General features: G+C 31.3%; 2 protein-coding genes across 5 annotated transcripts in view; both read right to left on the reverse strand.

The window, feature by feature from the left end:
- LOC149887337 (uncharacterized) overlaps positions 1 to 27,990 on the reverse strand; it is a 154,478-nt gene that overhangs the window by 70,861 nt on the left and 55,627 nt on the right. The window lies entirely within an intron of this gene.
- LOC145190200 (uncharacterized) lies at positions 879 to 27,650 on the reverse strand. Of its 3 annotated transcripts, XM_090090927.1 has the most exons (13): positions 27,384 to 27,469; positions 16,111 to 16,423; positions 15,672 to 15,838; positions 15,394 to 15,510; positions 10,211 to 10,339; positions 6,121 to 6,261; positions 5,832 to 5,898; positions 5,391 to 5,553; positions 5,061 to 5,286; positions 4,835 to 4,910; positions 1,884 to 1,933; positions 1,494 to 1,730; positions 1,189 to 1,375 (listed from the first exon to the last, which is right to left on the reverse strand). In XM_090090927.1, exons 2-13 carry the CDS (start codon positions 16,386 to 16,388, stop codon positions 1,305 to 1,307), a joined length of 1,722 nt encoding a protein of 573 aa, XP_089947053.1. In that variant the 5' UTR covers positions 16,389 to 16,423; positions 27,384 to 27,469; the 3' UTR covers positions 1,189 to 1,304. The 3 variants fall into 3 exon arrangements, with proteins under 3 accessions (XP_089947054.1, XP_089947053.1, XP_089947055.1); XM_090090928.1 differs by lacking the exon at positions 10,211 to 10,339 and having other exon boundaries at positions 879 to 1,375; positions 27,384 to 27,633; XM_090090929.1 differs by lacking the exons at positions 1,189 to 1,375; positions 1,494 to 1,730; positions 1,884 to 1,933; ... (7 more) ...; positions 15,672 to 15,838; positions 16,111 to 16,423 and adding an exon at positions 22,591 to 25,921 and having other exon boundaries at positions 27,384 to 27,650.

Below are 27,990 nucleotides of genomic sequence, written 5' to 3' on the forward strand. Positions count from 1 at the left end.
TCCAAATAATTAACGATTAAAGGGTGCTCACATTAATCGTGTTCCACTGATATTTAACACTAAAGCTACTTATTTTAAACTAGAATAAATATTTAAGAGTAGAGCAAGTTACTTAAATGCAGTTACTTTGCAGAACAATAAGCAAGAAAAGCAATAAATAGATTTCTCTTATTTTACAGTTGTTATGAAGAAAAATACGAAAAAAAACATTTAAATATTTTAATAACAAACTTTACCTTCGTTTTCAACATTACAAATTTATGTTTATACGTTTAAATGAGGTTTTTAAATTATTGATTAAAAGTGTAAATGTTAGGGGCCTTCAATATCTAAATGGCCTCTAAGCTCTTAAAAGAACCAGCATACATATACATAGATTCTTCCTCACTAAAGTAACCTTTAAATTTAGCGCTACGGTAAACGGTGCATTCACTAAATATATTACCATTGTAAACAACTTACCAATTTTAAATTTAATACTCTAATTGGAACATTGAGGGCGTCGAATAGAGGCCAGAAATTTCATCGAGAGACCGCAGAGTTTCAGTAAAAAAAAAGAGACGAGAACGAAAATTAAACTTAGAAGAAGACAATGATTCAAAATCAAATATCAATAATTAAAATATCAATAATTAAAAACGATTTTTAAAAAACTAAGATGAAGGACTTGACTCACCAGCTTAATTTCTCATTTTGAGTTCTATTGAGAAAATCCTGGGGGTTCTAAGTGCCACGATAACGTCAGAAGGGTATTTTTAAAAGTCTGAAATAAAAAGAGTTCTGAAATCACGCAGATTTCAGAAAATTTTTAATTGAATTTTGGAAACTACTGCTGTTAATAGCAGTCAAAAAAAAAAATACTGATGAATAAGATAAGAATAAGTTCTTCACATAAACTTTAATTAAGTGTTTTAAATAATATATAAAATCATAACACTAAATTTGAAGGAAAAGACTTTTTAAGAAAATGCTTCTGCTACAATATCTAGAAATATAAATATTTTTTTGCATTTAATGAAGTTATTAAAAAATTTCCTGCGAAATAAAGTCATAAATGTTTCGAAGGCACAATCCGCGAATGCGAATTTATTTACGATATTTTTAATACGACAAATACACGTTTTTAAAATACAAAAGTTTTTTTCAGATTTTTTCTCGTCAGAACTTTATTTAAAATTTGTTCTACTATCCCCATATTCTCTAAATGGTCATTATTATTCTCTTACTTTATAAAAAGAAATGAGATATAAAAGTAAATGAGGTGTAAAAATATGGATTAAAATCCGTCTTTCTGTATCTTTCAATTAAGTCCAATTTACTCTTTGAGACCACGTTTTGCTTGCTGTGTTCCAAAAGTATAAGCCATGTGAATTGCCTATACAAAGCAAAAAAATAAAAACAAAAGCATTTATCAATGTCAAATTCCAACAATACACCAGTGATAAAATTTACCCATTTATTCTACAATAGCAAGTCACAAAAAAGTGTATTACCCATCCATTTCTTAGAACCCAGAGTGAATTCTTGCTCCACGTCTCCTTCCAAGTTCTTCCAATAAGTGTTATTAATATATCTTGATGCATTTTGAAAATACTGCTCCTTGGTTAGAGAGAACCACTTATGAGAGTTTCTATGGAGCACCAAATACGTCTTTTGATTGCGATGTATTGCGTACAATTCATTGGTTAACAAATGGTGTCCAAGAACTGATCCCAGCCGCACATCTAAATCTAATTCAATAAAGTTTCAATAAAGTATTATTGAAAATCTAAGATACAATTTAAGCCCGTTTAATTTTAAAAACCAACGTTTACTTTCTCTGTTATACCAAAATAAACCTTTTAAAACATTGAAGTTCCTAATATGACTAAAAAAAACCCCACCTGCCCATATCTGTCCATCATCATTTGAACGGTAGCAAGCTGTTTCAGTACTAATGAAAATACAGAACAGAAGTTTTAGATTTAGGATTTATGTTATTTTACTTAAGATGTTGTTACGATCACAGTAACTTGCATGCTCAAGGACAAAATAAACAAGCTTAGGTAAATCAGAAATTAAGTTGTGGGTAAATTAACATTTGCAAAAGCCACAGAAATTTTGTTCGTTAAGGTTGCTTTAGGTTACAATCGATATTGTTAGATAGCATAATATGTCTTAAACAATTTCTTGAAGTTAGTGTTTACATTTTGCAAATGTATACTTGGATGTCAGATACATAAGAATGAACTTTCTAATCAACATAAATATACTTAGCTCCAAATATGACCAAAAACAGAGTGAATAATATTTTAAACTTTTTCATCGCATTATAGATTTAATAACAATTCATATAAGAAGTCCAATTTTACTGCAACTATTTAAAACTGTTCCAATGACGTTACCATCGTATCTTTACATGCATCTTTACATGATACATGCACTGTTCTAAATGTAACCCAGAATTTTAATCCAATCTGAAACCTAAAACCAAGCTTTATTGACCACAAAAGGAAGGGAGTTTTCAATTATCAAAAGATAACTTTTTGGTAAATGTTGAGTGTTCGAAGCTAGTTATGTTCCGATCTCAAAAGATGCTTAACAAGCTTATTAAAATCTAAAAGTTTAAAATTATATTGTGACCACCATTTTAATTCACATTCTCATTGTTGATAATACAAATTGTTCATCATTGCATATTGAATTTGCTGATGATTTCAACAATACTTTGGTTCTCTCTTCAGGTTTTTAATTTTAAAGGATTGTTGCTGCTTTTTAACACCCTTTACTTTCACATGTCATTCGGAACTTCATCAGAATTCACAATTGTCCGTTTTAGGCAGAGCTATGAACACTACTGCGAATAATCGAGCACAACCCATCCATTCTTTTTGAATTAAACTTTTTTGAGTAAATTATGTTTTGCAGATAGTAGTAAAGTGCACAACACCAATCGTTTAGAGTTTGACTTGCCTAGAGCAAGCTTTTTTCTTTTTTTATACCAATAACGTACTAAATTTAAACAAACTCTAGCGAAATATTGTCATCTTGTGAATAAAAAAAAACAATTTAGGGATTTGAATTTAAAAGAGAGAGATATTTTGTAATAGATTCTATTTTTCCGAGATAGAAAAAGAAATTGTTTTACGTAAAATACAATAGCGAGCCAGTATGAAACATGAGATTTTTTTCATGGCAAATTAGTGTTGCCGTTTTCAACTCTGAACAATACATATTCAGAACTGTGCTATGTAATTAAAAGTGTGCCTACAAAGCTGGATTAATTGACACATAAAGTACATAATGCCTTATTACTCAAAATATTCTAACAAAATTATCAATAAGAAGCTTTAAAGGCTAAAAGAGTTTTTGGAGACATCTTGATCAACAAACTGTTATGCAGAACTTTCAGGCTCAAGGGATAATAAGATTGCGCAAACGCATTACATAAATATTTACCTATTTGCATAACTACAAAAGAAATTAGGACCTGCCTTTACTGTAACTTTCAGTAAAGCTATCAAACAACACTAGATTGTTAAGATCCAGTTACGACCAAAAGCAGTGTTTACAACTTTGTTAAATTTTTTCATCGCTTCAAAAATAAGATAACAATTCAGATAGAAAGTCTAGATTTATAATAGTAATTTAAAACTGCTCCGAGGACGTTACCTTCATGTCCTTTTCTGTGATGCATGTGAAATTCTGTTGTAACTTTTAGATTTTGGTCAGTTTCAGAAACATATTATTATAGTAAGGAGTTCAAAAACAATTCCCTAGACAGCAAATATTCAAAAGCGAACGAAAAAGAAAACAAACTACGTTACAGTTAATTTCTATGAATTACGATGCATTTCTGATTTACCGAAACTTAGCAATTATACCCATCGGTATGTAAGTTCCTATAATTATAAAAGTATTTAGGGTTGTGATTTATGTAATCACAACCAAAAATTTATTACATAAATCACAACCTTAAAGATCTCAGAAAGGTTTTATAAAACAAATACGATTAAAAAGGCATTTGAAGTAACTAGCGTTTAATAAATATTAGTGAAATGTTGAAAGTGCCACTACTCTTATAAAAAAATATTCTATCGAGAATTAAGTTTTTTACTTGCTTCAATATTTATTTTCTTCTATAAAGCCATTAGGGATTTATCGAATTCAACTTAATTTAACGAGCTCAATATCAATTTCCTTAAAAAATTTTTTACGAGCTCAATATTGAGTTCCTTTTGGTACGAAGTCGGTTTAGATCATTTACATTCCAGTACTTCTCAACTTTTCATTTCAGCTCGGGACGAAATAGAGCTTTAGCATCTCTTTGTCTGAACAATATAAGAAGAAAATTTTTTGTTTAAACATTATAGTGCGTCGATATTTAATGCTGGAAGAAGTTTGTGCAACATTGCTCAAGTACAAATTACCATTCCTTAAAATCTGAAATCGCAAAAGTGAAGTGAGACACTTTATCGATGATGCATAAATATTCTTAAAGATACCAATTTAATTAGTTACAGGAGATGCTCACATGATTTCGCTGTTCCTCCGTCCGCTTTTGGTTGGAACTTATCTATATGTCTTTCTCGCCTCGAGTTCAATTTTGAAAAAATGCCAGTTATTTCGATAAGGCATATTCTAATGTTAAGGTAAGTATATATGATATATAGAAATAAAGCAGCAACAAAATGTGAAAGTGCTGTAAACAAAAAAAACTGTGAACAGTTTAGTTTTCCAATTTCTTTTCTCACGGATTTCTATTGAACACCCATTTGCAGAAATAAGAGTAAAAATATTTAATATTTGCATCGCACAACTTAAACCCAATAAAATAAAAATACAAATAAGATACCTAATGACATGCTGGTTCATACAAACATAGACAAGTGAGTTAGTTCTATCCGAACAAATACCCCGACCATAACTTTCTGAAAAATAAAGTAAATTAATGAACTGCATGCTGTGAATTTCCAGACCAAATTAATAACAGAGAAAGTCTTGAAAGACATTTAAAAAAGAAGAAAAGTACTAATAAAGAGATAATCTTTATGTGACTAAATAATGTTGAGAATAACAACCTTGAAGTTTATTTCGAACTTTAGCATTGTTTGAAGATTTAGAACAAGAAAAACTTGCTTTGTTTTGATACATTTTATACAAAATCAAAGTGCTGCCCTCCAAATTCTGAAAAGTCACTTTTAGTGGAACTTGTATGGTAAATACTTCTGCTGAACAATATGCAGTTAGAATTGTAGAATTGATGCTGTGAATAATACTGCTGTTAAAAGGGAACGCTCCTGTAAACTGTTTGAAGAAAAACATAATTACTTGACAATAAATGCGAGTTCTACCGCCCCAATCCCACCCATGGTCCTCGATAAAAAAATTTAAATAATGCTTAAACTTACTAAGTACTTTAGCTTGCGCTGTTGAAGGCCTGTAAATCCTTGATTGATGCTTTCAGAGGACAGTGCAACGAAAGAAGGCAAAAAGTACTCAAACATGACATTATGAGCATATACCAAGGAGTCATTAAAATGATGTATTTCCAAGTGTAATGCCAACAGTTTTCTAAAGTTTTTTTAACATGCATATCTTAGAAGAGAAAGAACATATCTATAACCTAATTTTTATCATATAACTTACAACTAAATCTACAACCCAAAAAAGGAAATAAAAGAAGCAAATAGTATCGTTCCAAAAAGATAACACAATTTTTTTAACTTAATAAACCATAAAAAAGCAAATGACTTGACCAAAAATCACCAAAGGACAGGCTGAGAAGAACTTTACAAACAAAAAAATTAACCAAAAAACAAGCAAGCAAAATAATTAAAACAGATATCTACTCATCAAACGATCCAGTGAAGTTTACATTTAAGTTTGGCTTGCAATTAGAATCATTTGTCACCTTTTCTAAAAAAACAAAACTTTAGAGCGCTTTAACAAGTTTTCTTTAAACATTAAGTTATTAAACCATAATGCTTGTGCTCGTTATCAAGTTCATTCAGTATTTTAATGCATATACAAAAGCTTAAGTTTATACATCTCCTGTAAGGAATTTTAATACCTACAACGTTACCAGCTTTTACAAATACTCATAATAGCAATAAGGTTTATCAAATTTCTCAAACATACCTTCGCATCTTTGGCCTTGAATGTCTGACTTTAAAATCCAGCACTCGTTATCACAAGAACAGTTGTATCCTCCAACGGTATTGACACAGTTTGTTTTTTCTCCATAACAGTTGTGTGTTTCATCAATACACTCGTTTATGTCTGTTAAGTTTTAGAAAACTGAAAGTAGTGTGTAAAACAGAATACAATGAAATTGAGTTAAGGCAGGTTTTATTTGTTAAACTGAATTATATTTGTAAGTTTGACAAATATCTTAATTTTAAATTATGTTCTAAATTTGTAATGAAAACCGCATTTCACAAAAAGTAAGTTGCAGGCAAAGATCCAGGTATTTCTGATTTCAAAACTTTTTCAAACTCTTACCACATATTTATTTCCAAAAAAAGATTATTTCCTGAAAACTTCAAACCTTTGACTCCAGTCAAAGGTTAGCTACTTCAGTCTCAGCAAAGCTATTTCTCTAACATGAATCGCAAATGCATTCAAAAGCAGTTGGAAAAAATTGATGAAAATGTAGACAAACTGATTTGAAAATTGATGGCTGAATAAACTAACTAACTTGACGTGTTTAATAACCTTCAAAAATGTGTTGTTATCTAAATAATTGTTGGAAAATGTCATGAATATTTCCCAAAAATATTACGCATTGCAGAAGATTCTCTTAATCACAAAGAGAGGTTAAAAAGTCATGGAAAACCAAAAAAAAAATGTAAGTTACTTGATTTTACAAAGTTTTTAAATATGAAATATGCTATGCACACAATAGATTTGAAAAAAAAGAAATCCTTTAAAGATAAGCAGTGAATCTAGAAGAAGAAGGAATTTTTTTTTTCAATAGTACTTTGTTTTGTAATATTACTTTATTTGTATTTAGCATTTATTATCAAGATAAGATCAAAACTAACGTGACAACCTTGGCTTTTTTTTTCATAATTATGGGAGAACGTCAATGTTATTGTGAAACGTCTAAATAAGTTGGGATTTTAATCAAATATTAATCATTAAGGTAATGGTTCTATTTTCAGGTTTCAAAACTATATGTATGTATATATATATATACAGTACTGTGGATAAGTTTTAGCCCACCATAAGTTTATAATTATTTTTAGTTTTATCGTAAGAGTATGAAGGACTTATGAAGTAAAAAAAAAATCAGTTTTATAGACATATATTACTAACAAAAATATCTAGAAATAACTAAGTAAAATATGATACAAAAAGAAAAAACAATACTTCTTCTGTCCGCCTTTTGCGTTGATCATAAAAGCATATCTCCTCGGAATTGATTCATATAAATTCATTAAATTTTGTGGAATATTGTCCCACTCTCTTTTTAATATTTGACACATTCTTCAACATTTTTAGAGTTATATTCAGACTTTTTTTTATCCAAAAAATCCCAAACAAGTTCATTAAAGTTCAAATCTGAACTTTGAGGAGGCCAGTTCATTACTTCGAGAACTTCCTCCTCACACATGTCCTGTAAGTCTTTTTTTAGCCACTCGGGAACAATGCTTGGGATCATTGTCTTGCTGTAGAATGAAATTATTACCAATTAGTCTCATTCCAGATGGTATTGCAAGATGCCTTAAAATTTCTATATATTGTTCTCCTGTCAGTTTGCCATCAATTCTGATTAAATCACCTACTCCAGATAATGAAATACAACCCCAAACTAATACAGAACCTACCCCATGCTTGATTGTTGGATATAGACAATCAGAGCGATAAGCCTCTCCTACCCTTCTTCTTTTATATTGTCGTCTTCTGCTACCGAACAATTCAAATTTTGATTCATCTGTGTATAGTACATGGTTTAACATTTCTTGCGTCCAATTATTTTGCTGTTTTGCATATTTAAGTCTTTTTTCATTTTTGCCACGACGCAGTAAAGGCTTTCGAACTGCAACACACCTTCTTAACCCAGCTTTTAGCACATATCATCGAATGCAAGATGAGGAGACATTTGTTCCAGTCGCAGCCTGAATGTCTTGCACTAGTTCACAGGAGGTTTTTTTCCGATTTCACAGAGACGCATTTTTTAAATACTTTATGTCATGTGTTGTGAGCTTTGGAGGTCTTCCACTTCGAGTTTTATCCGCAAGAGATCCCGTGTTTTTATTTTTTCTTTATAATTTCTCTAATGGCTGTCCTTGAATATTTTGTTTTTTGGACAATTTGTTGTTGAGAATAACCTTCATGAAGCATGATAATTTTTTTACGTTCCAGTTGTGGAATTTTACCTATTTTATTACTTAAATTACAATAAACATAATAATACAAAAGAAAAAAACAAACAAACGTAAATTAGAATAAGTTTCGCTATTAGAAAAACAAAAAATAATATTAAACACACAGTATCTATGAAATATCTTTGTAAACTGTACTATCATCTAAAATGAAGCCTTCACAGCAATAAATAAACAAAAATGCAAGAGCAAACTAAAAACAAACGAGCTGATACAAATAGGGTTCAGAGCAGCATACACTAAAAACAAACACGTTAGATATCTAAATACAAAAATCTATGTAAAATTTTGATAAATATTTCTTTTGTTTGTTAAAATAGTGTTTAGTATTGTTTGAAGTTAGACATTATTTTATACAAAAAAAATAATTGAAAGCTACAATGTTAAATATGTCAAAAAAACACAAGTTTTAATAAGTGAGCTAAAACTTATTCACAGTACTGTATGTATATATATAAAACCTATTATCGTTATCATATCTTACTTACAATATTCAATAACTATTAATATTATCATGCCTTATTATTATTATTATATACTCTATTATATCTATTATTATTATTATGTATTTGTGGACCACTTAGTATAAAATCATCAATTGGAGTATTGAAATTTTTTTACTTTTTATTTGATTTGGATGGAATAAATTTTTTGAAATGTCAGATTCAAGTGTTAATTATAAATAACTTTTTTTATTGATTATGTTTAGCATAGTTTTCCTAAATCAGTATACAATTTTGGCGTTAAATACTTTTCTACTGAAATAATACTTTTTATTTAGAAATAAATAGAAAGTTAAAATTTCATATCGATTTTACAAGATGAAACTCCGCACACTTTAATTGTTAATTAAGTTATAAACTACTTTACACATGTTTGTAATTTTTTTTGCAGGAGGAAGCTAAGGTGTTGTTGTTTGATTGTATAGGTATTAAGTTTTGCTTATCATGGTTGTCAGGTTTAAAGGAGTAAACAAATACTAAATCAAGAAAAAAATTTTGGAATATTTTTCAAAATCCGTCGTTGTGACATGTTGACATTTCAGAAGTGAGTGATGTTGGCAGATCTTCTGTTGGATTTCTTTTGAGACAACATTCACAGACTCGATCTATTAAAAGAAAAGCAGGAAGTGGTAAAAAGAAATGATATAAAGTTAAATACGTCCAAACTGAAAGGTTGTTTCCCAAATTCCTTTTATAACAATCAGTTTGCCCCTGTGGTGTGCACCATACATTACTCATAGAAATTTGAGCTTAGATTTCTATGTTGCAGGATGCTTTAAGAAACGTCTTTTGCCATTCATTATAAAGCATGACATGCCAACAGTACTTTGGTCTGATTTGACAACAATTCACTTCTCTAAGAAATATGTTGAATACAAAGAACAAAATTGTGTCAAATTGGTAGCTCATAAAGCAAATCCTCCATTTTTCATCAGTAGCGAGTAATTGAGGGTTATGAGTAAATTATAAAGGGAACACTATTGAATAGCAAGAAGTTAGCTTCAGATGAAGAAGATTGTAAGAAAAAGTAGATAACATCTTTAAAAAAAGTAACTCAAAGCTAGATCCAGGAGGTGATGTCAAGTATTCGCAAAAATGTTCGGTTTTCTATCTTAGAGTCTAATTGAAAATATAAAAAAGATTGAAATAAGTAATTTAACTAACAGAAACGTAGAAAAACTTATTCAGTAGTTTCCAAGTAACTATCGATTAAAGGATGCTGAATTTAATTGTGTTCTACCAATAAGATTGAAGAGCATCATTTTTTGGATATTATTAAATTTAACTGGAATCTCCTTTTATATTAAACTAAAAAACTAAAAAAACTTTGGAACCAACCAATACAGCTTTGATTGTTATCAGCAAGTTTCCAAAATGTATTGCATGCACAATAATAGCTACCATCATTGTTAATGCATCTACTGTTTGAAAAACAGCTGTAAGTTAACTCAGAACACTCATTGATATCTAAATATAAATGTAAGAATACTCTGTTTACTTAATACTCCACATTATACAGGACGGCTACTATAAGAATAATGCGGCTGAAAAAGCTCAACTTTTTAATATCAATACAATTAAATTTTATTTTGTTTTATCGGACACACCAAATAACAATATACCTTATTTTGAAATACAAAAAATCCCGGGGAGTTACATCAAATTAAAACTGAAAAATATCTATGTATTACTTTTCCGAAAAAAAAAATCAAAACAAATGGAAAGTGTTTGCAAAAGTTATTTTTGTTTTTATATCATTCAGTTTATCACAATAAGGTCAAAAATAAAATAATATCTGTCATAAGTACAAAAACATGGATTCTTCGCTAATATGAACAATCTTAGTGCAATTATTGTTTACTTTTTAGAGAGGGTTTTAGGTGATCTAAGAATTCTGAATGATTATTTAGTTGTAAATAGAGCGAAAAAGCTAACCACAAACACACCAAAACTCATTACAAATATACTACATTACAAACGCATTACAAATTGACTACATTACAATTTATTACAAATAGACTGCAAACTATGTCAACTTTTCTTTAAAGGTAAAAAGTACAAGCAAAACTGATACCATAATAAACTGAGAAACTAGTACAAGACATAAAAACATCACATACGGACCCTGACTACATGCTGTAAAGCGAAGAAAAAGCCCCACAAAGACACGGCTGTAGATGGAACACATTGACTCGAACCACCTTTGGAAGAGATTAAGACTCAGACAACAGAAACCGAGTGAAACGGACCAGACAAAAAAACGCGGAACAAAAATAAACCCCCTAACAACCCAAGACCTTTCTATTTAGATAAAAACCACATCTATCCCCTCCAACGATTAAAAACGAAAAACCCACATTTCCGAGTGAGGTAAACACAGCAACATCGGAATACCTATAATACACTCCAAACCACAGCGGGACGAAATCATGGAAAAAAAAACAATATGAAAAGAGTATACAAATTTGCTCACTATGCAACCTGTTGCTCACTACCGAACCCTTTTTTAGTTATACATTTTGTTGGTAGAGCAGCGTGCTCTCTCTCATTTTTTAAACGGTAATGTATAAAGTCTGACTATTATAAATAGATTTTTTAAACCTCGACAATTTTCGTGATGACGCTTTTTATAACATCAGCTTGAACTTAACGCTTTGATGTTTTAACATTATTACATACAAAGTTTCATAAAATTTGTTTTTTTTATTTTAGGATTTTTTACATATTACATTTTAAATGGCTTGTCAGATAGAAAAAAAAATTATACAGGCAATTATTTCACACCAATCTCAAACTTACAAATGTTGCTTCTAATAAAAAATAGCTTATTATTCAAAAAAGTATTTAGATATAAAATTAAAATGTAGAGTGTTATGTATATGATTATTATTAATCAAAATTTTTATTTTTATTATAAACTTTTTATTATTAATCAAAATAAATAATTCTTTCCCAACGCTTAAAATAGCAAAAATAAATTAACTAGACGTTCAGAGTTGTTGTTTGCCAAATAAGTCTTTCCTTCGACAAAAAATATGTCCATGATATTCTATCCACATATTTTGAAATCTCTATGTCTGAATTATTTTCTGCCGACATATAATAAATAAATCTTACAAATTTGTATCGCATTTTAGTTTAACTTGAAAAGTAATATGAAAGTTAACGAGTTTGTAAATTTTTTTACAATCAATTATGCTTCATAAAGCATATGTTTTTAACCCTAAAAACAAATATCAGTTGTTTCATATAGGTCTTTTTCCGACCTTTTCAGCGATGTATCGATTGACAGTATTGAAGCTCCCGTAAAGACGATCTCCCTTATTAGAATGTAAAAACAATCTCAAACTTAATTTTTACTACTGCAAGTCATTTTTTTTAGCATGGCGTCCAGTACCACATTAGAAATTAAGTTAAGTAGAAAGAACATTAGACTTTTTATAGGGTCGAACCATTTACAGCATAAATTTCTATAATCTAATGTTCTACAGCATAAAGGAATAGAAAATAATTCTATGCCAGAATTTTAAATTTTGTTCCAACAGCAAAAAAGATAGGGTCCACTAATTTATGGTCTAAACAAATCGTATTAAAAGTTTAACTTTTCAACAGCGCGGCGTTTAAGGTTAAAATAGATTTACCATACGGCAACCGACACTTTCAAGCAGCGGTGAGAATGCGATTTTAACCGTAAGAAAATCCCCGGCTAAAATTTATCATTAAATTTAACCAAAGCGTTGTTATCGTTTTTTGAATAGTTGTGATCTTAACCGAAAACTTATTTCAAATAAAACAAATATCAGTGATAATGTTTAGCTGTTGAAACACTTTTTTTCTTGCGCGCTTTTTAAAAAATAAATATCAATTTTCAGATTATAACTGATGCAACTGAAACAAATAAACTGGCAATTAATTCCCTGAGGATTTAATAATTATGTTTCTGCTTTCCTAAGTTAAACCAGCGTTGCAACATGGCATTATAGGATGCCAATATTTAAAAAATAGGCATTTTTTTGATGTATTGGCATTTTACGACCTACAAGGTTCATTTTGACACAGAAAAATTAAAATTCTTGAAAAAGTATTTATTTTGGAAAAAAAGTTGAAGTTAACTTTTATTAAACACTAAGCACAATTACATTTAAATATTATTTGTTTCTTTAGAAGTAAAAATCTCTAGCCTCGTGTTTGATGATGCTTGTTCAGAACAAAGTGACGAAATCATTTTGAAACAACCATGATTTTAAAAATGGCATTATTTTGGCATTTTACATTCACGATTTTGGCACTTCAGATGTAAAAAATATTGACAATACTGAACTTAAATGTCATTTTAAACGATTAAAATATGATGCCAAGAAATGCTGTCTGCCTTATTTGAGACCTAAAAATGATTTTCCTCGCTGTATTAATAAAGGATTATTAATCGAATTATTACAGTTAAAATGGAATTATAAATCGATTGTCCGGTGGAAAGAATGAAGGTTGGAAAAAGACCTACATGAAACAACTGATGTTTGTTTCTAGGCTTAAAAACAAAAGTTGCATGAATCATTATTAATTGTAAAATAAGTAACAATTTCGTTAGTTTAATTTTCATTTTACTCTTCAAATTCAGCTAAAATGCACTATAAATTTGTAAGATTTTATTTTTCTTTAAAAATAAGAAACAGGAAATTATGTAGAAATATGTTGGTAGAAAATAATACAGACATAATTTATGTATGTCTGAAAATATGTTGACAGATCTGTTAGATGTATTTTTAGACATAATTTCACAAGAGTAACATTATATCGCTCGTTTGTCTGTGATTAGATGATTAACTAACATGTGATAATTAAAAATCTGGACTAAGTTTGTGTAAATATAAAAATAAAAAGGAAAAATATCGTGAAATTGCAATCATTTCTATTTCATTGCAAATTTTATTCTTTAAATGTATTATTAAAGAATAATTATTTAGGAATAATTAAAAATGAAAAAAAAAAGCTTATAACGAAGACTCCATAGAAAACGAGTGTACGCATTTTTGGATTTGCATCCGGACGACAACAAAAACTTTATTGTAAATCATTTTCGATTGGAGAACATTCCAAAATCTACTATTTGTAATATACTTAAAAGAAAGGGGAACAGTATAGGACCAGAAAGAAAAGTCGGAATGGTCGAAAAGCAATAAAATGCCTGCAAAAGGGATAAAAGCCTTAAAAAATCGATTGATCAAAAGGATGGTATTTCTTAGCGTGGTCTTGCAAAACGATTTTATGTATCACAACCGTACATATGCAAAATTATTCACCAAAAAACTAGCATTCGTTGTCGTAAAAAAACTAAAACACCAAAAAGAACACCGGCTCAAAAAGCAGCTGTTCCTTCAAAGTGCCACAGTTTTGTTTTGATTTTTCGGAAAAAAATTGTTATTTTAGACGATGAATCGTATTTTTATTTGAGTAATACTAATATTTGTGGAAATGGTGGATTTTACTCTTCTGACATAAATGCAGCATCAAATGATGGCAGGTTCAAAATAAAAGACATATTTGAGCCAAAATTACTTGTTTAAATTGCATTCTCTACAAAGGAAATCTCTCAGCAGTACATTGCTCCAACAGGCCAACCAGTCAATGAAGATGTGAATATTTTAAAATGTCTTATTAGATTGGAGAAATTCATTGAAAAACATCATAAAAATGACTATTGTTTTTGGCCTGATCTAGCTTCGTCGCATTATTCACGTAAATTACAACATTTTCTTAAAGCAAAAAATATTGAATTTGCACCAAAAGAGCATAATTCTGCTAATGTGCCAGAATTACGTTCAATTGAGAATTTTTGGTCTAAACTTAAGAGATTAGTGTACAACAAATACTGGCAAGCTGAAAACCTAGGCAAACTTAAAAAGCGGATAGAATGTTCAATTAAAAAAATCGATATAGAACGTGTACATCTACTTGTTGCCGCCACATTTACAAGAGTAGACACTATTCGTCGTCATGGTATCAAAAACCTATAGATATAATTATTTTTATCGTCTAGATGTTTTTTGTTATGACATTTTTTAAATTGTTAAAAAAGATGATTCCGTTAAAAAGTTATGCCGTTTCTAGTTTTGTCCAGTTTTTAAATATCACATATTATAAACCAAAAGACTATTTTTAAGACAAAAATCAGGCTGTCGATATTTTGCTTTTGAAAATATAATTAGCCGTATGTAGGTTACTCAAGATGGCAATTATCAGCGACCTGATCTATATTTTTGTAATTTCAGCTTCAGATTAGAGCACTACGCATTGATTTTGAAATATATGTTTTTAAACGATTTTTAAGTATACTTAAAAATCTTATGCTATAGCATAAGATTTTCTATTATAATCAATCAAAAAATGAAAAGAAACGGAGAAGGGGGGAGGGGTAGGGATAGGGGTAGGGGAGAAAGTGATGTAGCGTCTAATGTGCTAAAATATGTTCACTTAATTGACTTATATAAAGCAATAGAATGAATATTACTAAGCACAATTACCTTGACATATGCTATTTAATACATAATAACCAGTTTGACAGGTGCAAAATCCAAAGGATGAAACAACATACACACACAGTTCACTTTTAGAAGTTGAGGAGGACAAAGTACCTGCTCCTAAATATAATCAAAAACTGTAAAATTGAGGTATAAAAAAAAGATAAAAGTAAGAATATTAATTTTACTAATCATATTCAAGTTCAATAAAAAATGTTTTAACTCTGCAACATAAAATCTGCATTTTTTTAACAAAAATTTCGAATTCAATTAATACTTACTCATGAAACTCATTAAGTCATTTGTAATTGGTCGTATAAATGTACCATTAGGCAGTCTCACAGCTAATGAAAACCCATCAGGAGTATCAGCATAAAACATTACCATTTCAATGTAATAACTGTAATTTGCTTTTAATAGAAAATGAGAAGCTTGCAAATTTGGATATCTATTATTAAAAATACAAAAGATAAATTGCAAATATATTATTTATATATATATATATATATGTGTGTGTGTGTGTGTGTGTGTGTGTGTGTGTGTGTGTGTGTGTGTGTGTGTGTGTGTGTGTGTGTGTGTGTGTGTGTGTGTGTGTGTGTGTGTGTGTGTGTGTGTGTGTATAAACATATTTATAAAGTTGCAGAAAAGCATTTAATATTACAAATACTATAAGTATAAAAAGTATAAAAAAAGTATAAGTATTAAAAGTATAGATGCTACTTATTCCATTGGTTGCGGTCACTCCAGTCTGTTTGTGAAGCATGCAGATGAACTTCAGAAGGGTCATTGCTATGGCTAAGATAAAGTTCACAGATATCATCGCAAGAAGTGTAGAAGGTGTGATATCCATTCAAAGGTGTTACAAACCAGCCACGAACCCACTGGGAATAGCTGGTCATGTTAAGTGGGACATCAAATAATGTAATAGTATTCCAATACCAAGAAACGTTAGGACGAGCTACTAAGCTACTTCTCAAATTGTATAAGCTTACATTCATATTGAAAAAAATTTCATGGAATAACTGACGATTATCTATAAAAGTAACAACAGAAAAAAAAAACCTTGTCATAATCAAGAAACCTTGACCTCGCATTTAACAAGATAAAATTAACAGCAAGCTTCATTTTGGAATTTGAGTCCTACGTTTATTCAATTTCAGTTAAAGGTCAATGCTTAATAAACTTATAAAATTTGGTCGATAAAATTTATACCTAAAGAGGAGGTTTCATAAAGCAATCGTTTCCCAGCAGGCAAAAAGTGTCTTTAAGACCATTTAAAACATGTAATTTGCATCTATCATAGATGCATAAATTTTAGACTTATATTAGACATAGAAAAAACGTCTAATTGTAGGGATTCTATCCCAAAAAGCAAATAGATCCTAAAATGCGTCTAATATGCATCTGAAAACTGGTCTAAAAGGTATCTGAAGTCAAGTCGCGAATGAGCGCTAAATAGACGTCTATCTTAGAGACGTCTATCTTATAGACGTCTATCTTATAGACGTCTATCTTATAGACGTCTATCTTATAGACGTCTATCTTATAGACGTCTATCTTATAGACGTCTATCTCATAGACGTCTTTTAGATAAACTTTATGCGAAAATAAATAATTAAAAGAAACATATATTACACATCTTTTATGCATCTATAATGATGCACCTTTATCAAATAAAATGCATCAAAATGACATCTATAAGATAAACATAGATTTAGCGTTCAATCACGACATGAGTTCAGAGATCTTTTAAATTAGTTTTTAAATGTATATTGTATGCATTTTATATATCTTTTGCCGACTGACTTAAGTTTAAAATTTACACAGTAAAGAAACAATAAGGTTCAAGTTGTTGAAATATATTAAACAAAGTTAAAAAAAATAATAGAAAATTACGATAAAAAAAAATATTCTGTATTGAGTCTGCCAACTCGCTGTTCCACGTCATTTGTATCTAAAAAATAGTGTAAAAGCGTGTAGATAAATGAACTAATCCTTCAAAAGATTAAAAGTTATTTTAAAAAAATGTTTTGAAAAATTAAATCATTTTTTATTCAGATTGTTGTTTAATTTTAATAAAAAATCAAAGATATGAGATTTGACAAGTTTTTCTACTACAGAGTAACCATTATAGTACAAAATTTCCTACTCATTAACCTCTTCCTCTTCAATTTTCTGAAGAGGATATGATAATAAAATATTAACAATAATAATAATAATAACATAAATAATAATAATAATACTACTAATAATAATAGTTATTTTTATTATTATTATTATTATTATTATTATTATTATTATTATTATTATTATTATTATTATTATTATTATTATTATTATTATTATTATTATTATTATTATTATTATTATTATTATTATTATTATTATTATTATTATTATTATTATTATTATTATTATTATTATTATTATTATTATTATTATTATTATTATTATTATTATTATTATTATTATTATTATTATTATTATTATTATTATTATTATTATTATTATTATTATTATTATTATTATTATTATTATTATTATTATTATTATTATTATTATTTATATTATTATTATCATTATTTTTATTATTGGTATTATTTTATTATAATATCCTCTTTAGAAAATTGAAGAGCAAAAGTTTAATGATTAGGAAATTTCATATCATAATGGTTACTTTGTATTAGAAAAACTTGTCATATCTCATATCTTTGATGTTTTATTAAAATTTAACAACAGACCGAGTGAAAAATTATATATTTCATTTAAGCATATTTTTTCCTAACTGTATATCTTTTAAAGCATTATCGCATTTATCTACACTCTATTACATTTTATTTTAGATATCGACGACGTTGAACAGCGAATTAGAAGTTTCAATACAGAACATTATTTTTTATTTTTAACTTTTATTTTATCTTTTGATATTGCTAAATAATTTTCAACAATTTGAACAAATTTTTTTTTTTACTGTGTATTTTTTAAGCTTATAAGCTTATCTCAGTCGGCAAAAAGATATCTAAAATCGATTTTATATACATTTAAAAACTAGTTTTAACGATATCTGAATTCACCTCACGAATCAACGTTAAATAGATGTCTATCTTATAGATGTCATATTGATGCATTTTTTTTGGTAATGGTGCTTCATTATAAATGCATTAAAGATGTGGAATATACGTTCATTTAATTTTCTTTTTTTTTTTTGGTTTAAAGTTTATCTAAAAGACGTCTATTTAGCGTTCATTCACGACGTCAGTTCAGATATTTTAAACTAGTTTTCAGATGCACATTAAATGCATTTTAGATATCATTTTGCCTGGTTTGTATGCTCTCAAAAATTTATCAAAATTTGTTTGCTTTTTTGTTAATCACAAACAAAATTTTAAAACTTACAGCTTGTTACGCTTTTTCTATTGCAACACAATAAAAAAAATGATGCCTAAAAAGAAAATTTAATTGTATCCATCTTTTTAATATAAGGACAGATAACATATAGATTAGTAGAGAGAGTTAGGCTATACACATAGTAATATTTTATATCAACCCTATAGTCAGACATGTGCAAGTTAATTTGTTAATAACAAGCAAATAATTTTTGCTAGGCTTTAATTTCTTTTCAAACAGTAAACCTCAACCTTTGAAATTCAAAATTGAAAGTTAAGGATGAATATAGTTTAATATAGTTAAAGCATGATTAACTCTGTTTAAGATCTCTCGATTAACATTATTGTAAATTAAGTGAAGCTCAAATGCAGAGCTCTATTACAATTAAAATTATTGAATGAGTAAGGCTTCCAAATCGTTACTAAGTCAGCAGTACCTAAGTCTTTCTAAAATTCTTATGGCCAATATAAAAACTGCTTTTATATATTTTAAAATATCAATAAATCGAGTTTTTCTCTAAAGAAACTTAAATGCACTTAAATGTACTTAAATGCACTTAACTTAAATTTCTTCCGTCATTTGAAAGACAGAGAAAACACAATATATGCTTTATTAAAGCAGTTTTCAATGTAACTTATAATACTTTGATCACTAGATAATTGAATATAGTGATTAAGTTTACTAATCCTTAACGATTGATCTAAGTTTAGTTCAACTGATATTCCTTTCGCTGTGTAAATAAACTGCAAGGCTGTCAAGAATTAATTTTTTAGTTAAAAATATTTCCAACTTTAATTGTATATTTATTTGACACTAGCAGGGACACCCGACGCTGTCCGGGAATAAAGTTAACCATTAAGCAAATCAGATAAAGTGGGGAATAATTCAAAGTGTGGAAGTTTAGCCCACATAAGTGGCTTCCAGTCTGTGCCACGTAGAGGCACTTCCACACACAGACCAGTCTTTTTGTCTCAAGACTTACAGTCAAGGAGTTAGACACAGAAAGAGAAACCTAAGCAGAAATGAAAAATTTCCTGTTAGTTTTTACATGTCTTGCAAAACTCCTGGTCTTTGAAATGAAAGGCTGTTGAGAAACCTAGCTAGAGAAACTTACATAGACATGGAAATATCAGTGTTCATTTAAAAAATTATGAAATGAGATTTAATCCAGAACTTGTCTGTAAACAATATTTTTTAAAACTCCTCTAGGGGCCAAAATAAAAAGATTCCTAGAAGAGCCAACTCTAGAGCAGGCAACATAAAATTGACCATGTGAGAAACATGGAGACCTTAATTCAACACCACAGTATTTGATGGATTGTCCCTGAGACTTGTTGACTGTTATGGAAAATGCTAGTCTAACAGGGAACTGAAGTCTTTTGAATGGGTATTCAAAATTGGAAGCTACTAAGGAAATCCTGGGAATAAGAACGCTTTCACCAGCGCCCTTTTCAGTCAGAATTGTTGCCTCAATGGTGCTGCGTAGCATTCTTTTCACACACAGTCTAGTTCCATTGCACAGTTTGGGAGGGTTCAAATTTCTCAACAGTATAATAGGTGATCCTACCTTCAAATAAAGTGAGTGAGGTGGCATACCAGGAGGATTTTGGGCATTTAACACCTCAACAGGAAAATGAACTGCATCAGATTCCTCAACATCAGCATCAATTGACTCATATAAGTTGGGTTCACCTGGCAACATTGATAAAATCTTAGTATTTATATCATGAACATCATCATTTTTGGCAGCAGGAATTGCTCTTTCTGTCAACCAACTTAAGTTTTGATAGTTCATTTCCACACTTGGATACACAACATTGATAAGGTCCTCAACTGACTGTACCAAATTGCACAGCTCATGAATCAATTGAATTTCATTGTTGACATTTTGAGGAAACCTGCCATCACCAATTTCCAAAAGAACATTTGGAAAATTGTCAAGATTACTGTCACTTCCCAAGCTCACTCGCATGTTTTGAGTCAGGGTCAATGTCCTTGCGTGTCTCCACAAATGTGACATTTTCAGACATGCATTGACTTCATCTGCATATGTGGACTTTGGGATGACTGGTAAGGTTTGCCGGAAATCCCCACAGAGTAGAAGTAAAGTGCCCCCCATAAGTATGTCATTTTTTCTGAGATCTTTTAGAGTTGTATTTAGGGCTTCGATAGATTTATGGTGTGCCATGGTGCACTCATCCCAAACAATCAACTTACAATCTCTAAGGATTTGACCCCTACCGCTATTCCTTGATATACTGCAAGTAGGATTGTCTAACCTAGCAATATCTAGTGGAAGTTTAAATGCAGAATGTGCTGCCCTTCCGCCATCCATCAAGGTTGCAGCAAAACCAGAAGAAGCTACAGCGACAGCTATCTCTCCCCTAGATCTTACTTCAGCCAATATTAGGTTGGTCAGGAATGTCTTGCCTGGACCTCCTGGAGCCTGTAGAAATATTATGGATCCATCCTCATTTCCTAATGCATCCATTATTGATGCATAAGCATGTCTTTGATCATGATTGAGTAGAAGCCTTTTTTCAGCAACATATGCTTGCAAATCTTCTGCATTGTAGTTAATTTCCCTAAGGTAGTCACTGTGAAGCACAGCACCTTGGTTGCGGGCTGGAGAAGGTAGGCCTAGTTGCTGCAATGTGCTGTTATTCATGGACTCACATTTATCTTCGGTCAAAATCAAGGCCTCATTAAATACATCTTCAGAATATTCAATTTCAAGATCTGGATTTTCTCGCCTAACCCTTGCAAGAATATCCTCACTCAATGCTTCCTTGTACTTGTTCCACAATTCTGCCGGATTTGAAGGGTTACATGTGCTAATTATAATTGCAAATAAGTCTCGTATTTGTGAAGGTAAAGATATTTGTTTAGCCTCATTCAAGCACTTATCCCAATCGTTGTCCCCCTCCAAGAGTCCCAGCATTTGACATGCCTCACGAAAGTTTTCACACACGCGATTTTCAACAGTTTTCACCTCATCAAAAGACCTTGGGCCTCGCACCTTGTGTAGCAGTATTCGCAAGAAATAGCATTCCTTGCTTTTGGAGTTCACCACATACACTCTTCCCAAGACCTTGCCTGCTTTTCTCCTTGACCAACATTTTTTACTTGCATTCCAGGTAAAATACTTGGGAACTTCCACATAAAGCAAGTTCCTTGCAAGTTCATCAACTGTACAAAGCTTGAAAAATGCCGTCAGAGTTGTGTCACGTGGATTAGCTGATATTTCGGCAGCATTGTGCTCCGTGAAGTACACCCTTTGGCCATTTTCCAGGTGCACTTGAAGGTGCATCACAGTAACAGAACGATGATGTAAGGAGTAACCAAATATCCTCCAGAATGATCCATTGCTACTCAAATATCTCCCAAATTCGTAGTTACTCACCTCGTCATTGGCTCTTGAGCCAACAACGCCAAAAGCAGCCATGTCACATCCTTTATTCACATACTTGCAGATATATTTGATAGACTTTACACTACTACAAAACTCAACATTAATGTGTGCATTAAACATTTTAGAAAGCACAGGGGAGTAGGGAACAACCCAACTGTTGTCAACTTCCATTTCCACGTTTCCCCGCAATCTTACTTTGGCTGTAAAGCCACCATCTAATGGAGCACGACGTCTATACAATGGACAGCCATCTGTACCAGTTTGAGTCTCACATAATAAGTTACGCGGATACTTTTTTGTGCACTTGCCATCCTGCATACATGGGCCTTGGAGATTGCGGCGGCCACAGGGCCCATGAATCTTATTCTTAGTTATAATTGCAAACAAATTTGGGTCCACTTCAGGGTTAGGCAGTTCTGCAGATATCACACTGTCAATCTGAGAAGGGTGAATTTTTGACTTTAGCCAAACTAAATTGTGAGAGTGGGGGAGACCACGCTTTTGCCACTCAATTGTGTTCACCCATCCTTGAACCTCTCCAAACAAACACAGTCTTTCAAAAGCTTCTCTAAACTTTATTTGCTTCTGCTCAAACACTCTGGCAATCAAATCATGATGGTGGCTAGCCTCTTGACCATTTGCCAAGAGCTCGCGAATTTCTAACCACGCTGGGTTACACGTGAAAGTAACAAATAAGTCTGGCCTTCCAAACTCACGCACATAGGTCAATGCATTCTTAGAGTACTCATGCATGTGGCGAGGGCTACCAGTAAATGAAGATGGCAGAATGACCAAAGAGCCCACATTTGTCACACTACCATCCGAAGCAATAGCATCCCTAAGGTGTATATGCTCTTCAGCCCTCAATTGTTTCTGATTTAGGCAAATATATAACAGTCTCTCACTCTGTATTTTTGCACACGTATCAACCACAAATTGCTGAAGCAGGTTGCGACAGTTAAGCAGGTAGTTCTGCTCTTCATCTCAAACCATCAAACGATATGCATAGAAGTCCATGGCAGACACTTTCTTAGAAGTTTCTTCACCACTAATTGGATTTACCTGTCTGAGAGCAAAATTGTATCCATCTTCTCCGTAAGGAAAAAGAAGAGGATACTGCAAAGCATCATACCAGCGATGTTTCAATAATACGCTGGACTCCCGCATTTCTTTTGTGAATGACAATGTCACGTGTTCCAGTCTCTTGGCCAGAAATCACAACTGCAACCTCATCAACTTGTGGAGCATTGTAACGTCTCTCATGCTCACCGGGGGGCCGCCTATCAGCCTTGATAACAACCTTATACTCATCAGAAGGCATTCTAGAAAGAGCTACCTCAAAAGTATGCACCAATGAATTGCACTCGTGAAGCATTCGTTGCAGATTTTCAACAATTTCACGATTTGTACCTGACAAATGTGAACACCTCTGAGAGGCAGCATCTGCTACAAAGTACAATTGTAAGAACTGCGGTGCCTTTCCCTCTATTGGTAAAAGCGACCCTCCCAGGTGGTACACTTGGCCCTGGACTGTAAAGGTGGACTGAAATCCAGAGTGATCAACAATGTTTGTCGCACCAAATGAGGTCATTTGAAGGCAAGAATTATATTTTCTCATGTTTTTCAAAAAATCCCTCGGCTGGGGAGTTTCACCATGGGTGAGACGTAAAAGTTCAGGAGGTGGTGGTGCCAAAGGAGCTAATTTCACCTTCCCACTGTTGCAACATAGTCCACGGCGCTCACCCTTAAACGTTCTTGCTCTACAGAGCTTACAAATCTTATCCATTTTACCGATCAAAGAAAATGTGCTATAATCAATTGTAGGATCATACATAAAGCCATCAATTTCAACAGACCGTCTGGCCCTGGTTGATGATCTGAACTGCTCTACTCTTTGCCTCTGTTCAGCAAGAAAAGTTTCTCTTTCATCAAGAGTCTGCAATTGTCTCATCTCTATCTCTCTTTCTCTACGCACATTATTTGAGGCCTCTCTTTCAATTTCAGTCTGAGACACTCTAATTTCAAGCTCTCTTGCTCTGCGCTGTGCTTTGGAGGATAATTTTTCTTCCTCAGTTTGGGATTGAGTTAATTGAAGACATCTTTCTGTGCGCACATTATTTGAGGCCTCTCTTTCAATTTCAGTCTGAGACAATCTTACCACAAGCTCTCTTGCCCTGCGCTGTGCAAATAATGCCTCTCTTGCAGCCGCAGTTTGAAGCCTTCTCTGTTGCGCTCGCCGTTCCCTTTCTCTCAACAGCCTTTCATTGCGCTGACTAGGAGTTTCTCGCCTTCCTTTCCTTGAATCGGTTCCCTTTCCTCTTCCTCGGGCCATCCTTTTTTAATAAATAAGTATAAATAAGTTTTAAAGTTATTCCATAGCTTCATAATCCTTTTCAGCCAATAATTACTAAAAAACTGAAGCAAAAGAGAAAAACAAAGCAAATTATTGCCGTTTATTTTTTCACCTTGCCTAATTTTGTCATGTCAGATTGATAAGCTCACTTAAGAAATCATTTCAACTTTATAGGTCAAACAATGTGCTAACATAGGCTGTTGCAATTCAAGGACTTTCAGTGAGAGGGACGTAGTTATAGAAAATATTGTGCTCAAACATCATGGGTCAACCACTTATTCTCAAAATGTTAAGCTATGAATTAAAATTAAATTGATAACTATCCACTCCAACTGGCTGAAATAAAAATATGACCAAGTAATAGTTTCTCTGCATGGGGCAGATAATGTACAAAACCAAACAAAGCCTGTTCAAACCATGCAAGACCAAGTTAAAGCATTAACTTTATTCCAGCAAGCAGATCCATGAAGGCTTGAAAAGAACAAAAGAAAAATAGATAAATTCAAGATCTTATACTCAACCAAGTGTAATTGAATTGCGAAAAGAAACTATTTACGGCGGATTTGATTGACGTAGTTTCTTTGATATGTTGTAAATATAGTTTAAGCGGTTTATTTTATGAGCATATTTGAGGTTCTTTGCATAGTATAAATTGAAGGAAAACTATTTGTAAAGAGAGAGTTATTTTAGGAGAAGAGAAAAAGTAGAACTGAAACGTTGTGTTCGCTGCAAGGAAACAACACCAAGGCACAAAAATCCCATGGAAAATCCCTTTTATACAAAGTAATAGATTCAAAATTCAGTTACCAAATAGTGAGCCCAAAAAATCTATTTGATTTTGCAGTTTCACATATTTTCACACTTTGTGTTGGCTGAAAATAAGTCACAGGTTCAAGTAAGCCTTTCAAATCTGATGAGCAAGGGTGAGCTAAACATTCATTGGGTTCAAGAAGATTAGGGAAGGGAGCCATAGAGCCTATAAGATTTTACATAACCGGCAAGAGGTTAGCTACAATTAGCCCTTGGATTTTTTAAAATATTAGGACGCGGCCGAACTCAAAAGAAAAAAAAAGAAAGAAAGAATTTACCTTCCTCAAACAACTCCCTGATTGTTTATCCTGAAAAAAAATTCCTGAAATAAAAAACTTCTTTGGTATTTGAACAGAATAGTTTTATTGTCCACTCGCCAAATCACACCACTGGACAAACAACTTAATTTAAATGCTTCCTCATTGCAGCTGACTGCCTCTGGATCATCGTATATACTGGTCCGGATTAGGCTAGTTTTACTTGTTTATTTTTGCAAAACTTATACAGCCTCTCGTGGGCTGATTTGTTTAAAGCAGGCACAATCCAACTGCCTTTTGTTCAATGCATAACTATTCCAAAGAAAGAAGAAAGAAAAGACATTTTAATTTTTATTCTGACAATAAATTCTTCAGCCATTTTAAAATTAGTTGTCCGGTCGCCGAGGACTCAAATTGGACTCGGCCGGCGAAATTCAGCTGATGCCTGGTTGGGAGCCATTTTGAAAAATCTCCGTGAACATTTCTTTAAAAAATTAATAACTCAAGAGCCGTTTGTCTAATTAAAAAGCTTAAAAAAATCAAATTGCTCAGAATTTTGAGTTCTACACTTTTAATTTTCTAAGGTTTTTTATTAGACTAACTGTTCTAGAGATTTTTGCATTTAAAGGTGACGTCGGAAAAAAAAAAAGAAAAATTCTTTTAAAGATTCTGTTGTTATTAGTCCGTTTTAAAAGCTAAAACATAGCCTATGGCATTAGTTAGATTCCCACAAATTTTTTAAGCCATTCCTGGTTAAATTTGGTGGTCTGGTTGTCAAGAACTCAGCCCGGACACGTACCACGGACGGTACAGTCCTCTTTTATATATAAGATTTCGTTTCTATATTTTGTGTTCTGATTTTTATTTGGAAAGTTAAGTTTTGCCTGTTTGAAAAAGTCGCTTTAATCAAATTTACCTAAAAATTTTTTTTCAACTGAATTTTAAAAGTTACTAGGTAATAACATTAGAGCCAATTACATTATTTGTGTTTCGCGCAGACTGCGTGAAACACAAATAGTGTTATTGGCTCTAACTTTATTACGCAGTAGGTAGTATTAAACTAGTTCGCCATAGTTCACATAGGTATCGCTGACCTCGCAAATGAGCCATGCGATGGCACAAAACTAAATCTATTTCATTTTTGATTCGAATTGTCTCTTTTGTTGAGAAATGGGTCTAAAATGGAAATCGCCAAGTTCAATTGCGAATAAGATGAAAGTGCTGACAGTCATGATTTCATGAAGCCTGGTTCATCAATCACAACACAAATATACTGAAAGTATGTGAAGAAAATGATCCAAAATTTATCGGAAAAAAACCTAGATTGGTAAACAGATTGACCGATCTATAATTTTATGATAACGCTAGATCACACCCTGCATAAATGACCACAGTAAAACCACAGTATAAAGGATAGAAATTCTTTATCATTCTCCATACTGGCTGTGATATTTTCTGCAACTTTGCCATATTTTTTATAAGAAAAACAATTAAATTTTAAAAAATGGGCCTTCCAAGTAGTGACTATTCTCCCCCAGGGTTTTCACTACTGCATTGATTAACCTGTTGCTTAAATTAAAAAAATGTTGATAATATAGTTGCATACTTTAAGTTATTAACCAAATTTGTTTTTAATTTCTACAAACTAATGCCATGTAAATGCGACTCTTAATCAAAGTAATATTATCTATCTTTCTGGGTGAACCCGTTCTAATTTGTACGAAATTATAAATAATGAACAAAAAAAAAAAAAAAAAAAAGAAAACCTTTTTACCAAGTTAAGAACAACACGAAAGTTCATTTTCATTCAATATCTCTTCAGAATTTTGTTTTTTCAAAGTTTTCACGGAGACATTTGAGTGATTTTCTAAATATCTAACGTTTTAAGTTAAACATCAATAATTATAAACAAGCTTTAGTTGGTGTTTGATTTCTATATAAATTGTGCGTTATCTGATAAACGAATTTAATGTAGGTGAAAATTATATTTTTAATGAACTTCCTAAACATTCTCATATAAAAATGATCTGCGATGTTCATTGAGGTACGAAACTCATTTTTCTGGATATTTACACGAGCTTTTAGTTTTTCTTCAATTATTCAATAGAAATAGGACGTTATGAAAGAAGTTAATTGATATTGTTTTCTTTTCTCAGACAAACAAAATTTGGCGGGAGTAGGAAGGGGGGGGGGGGGAGATTAATTGTAAAACCGAATGTTTTTATTTTGAAATGCTTTTTTAAAATATTTATGCAACAAACACGTAAAAAAGCAACTTAACTTACGTAAACTTATTCAAAAAATTTGTCATCACTTTACTATTTGTTACTATTTCTCATATGATAAGTTTCGAAAGAATAAACCAGTTGCATTTCCTAAAA

Source organism: Hydra viridissima, unplaced genomic scaffold (genome assembly GCF_058129835.1).
Source record: "Hydra viridissima isolate aposymbiotic clone 2 unplaced genomic scaffold, HvirCarnegie_v1 scaffold_6, whole genome shotgun sequence".
In the NCBI taxonomy this organism is placed as follows: Eukaryota; Metazoa; Cnidaria; class Hydrozoa; order Anthoathecata; family Hydridae; genus Hydra; species Hydra viridissima.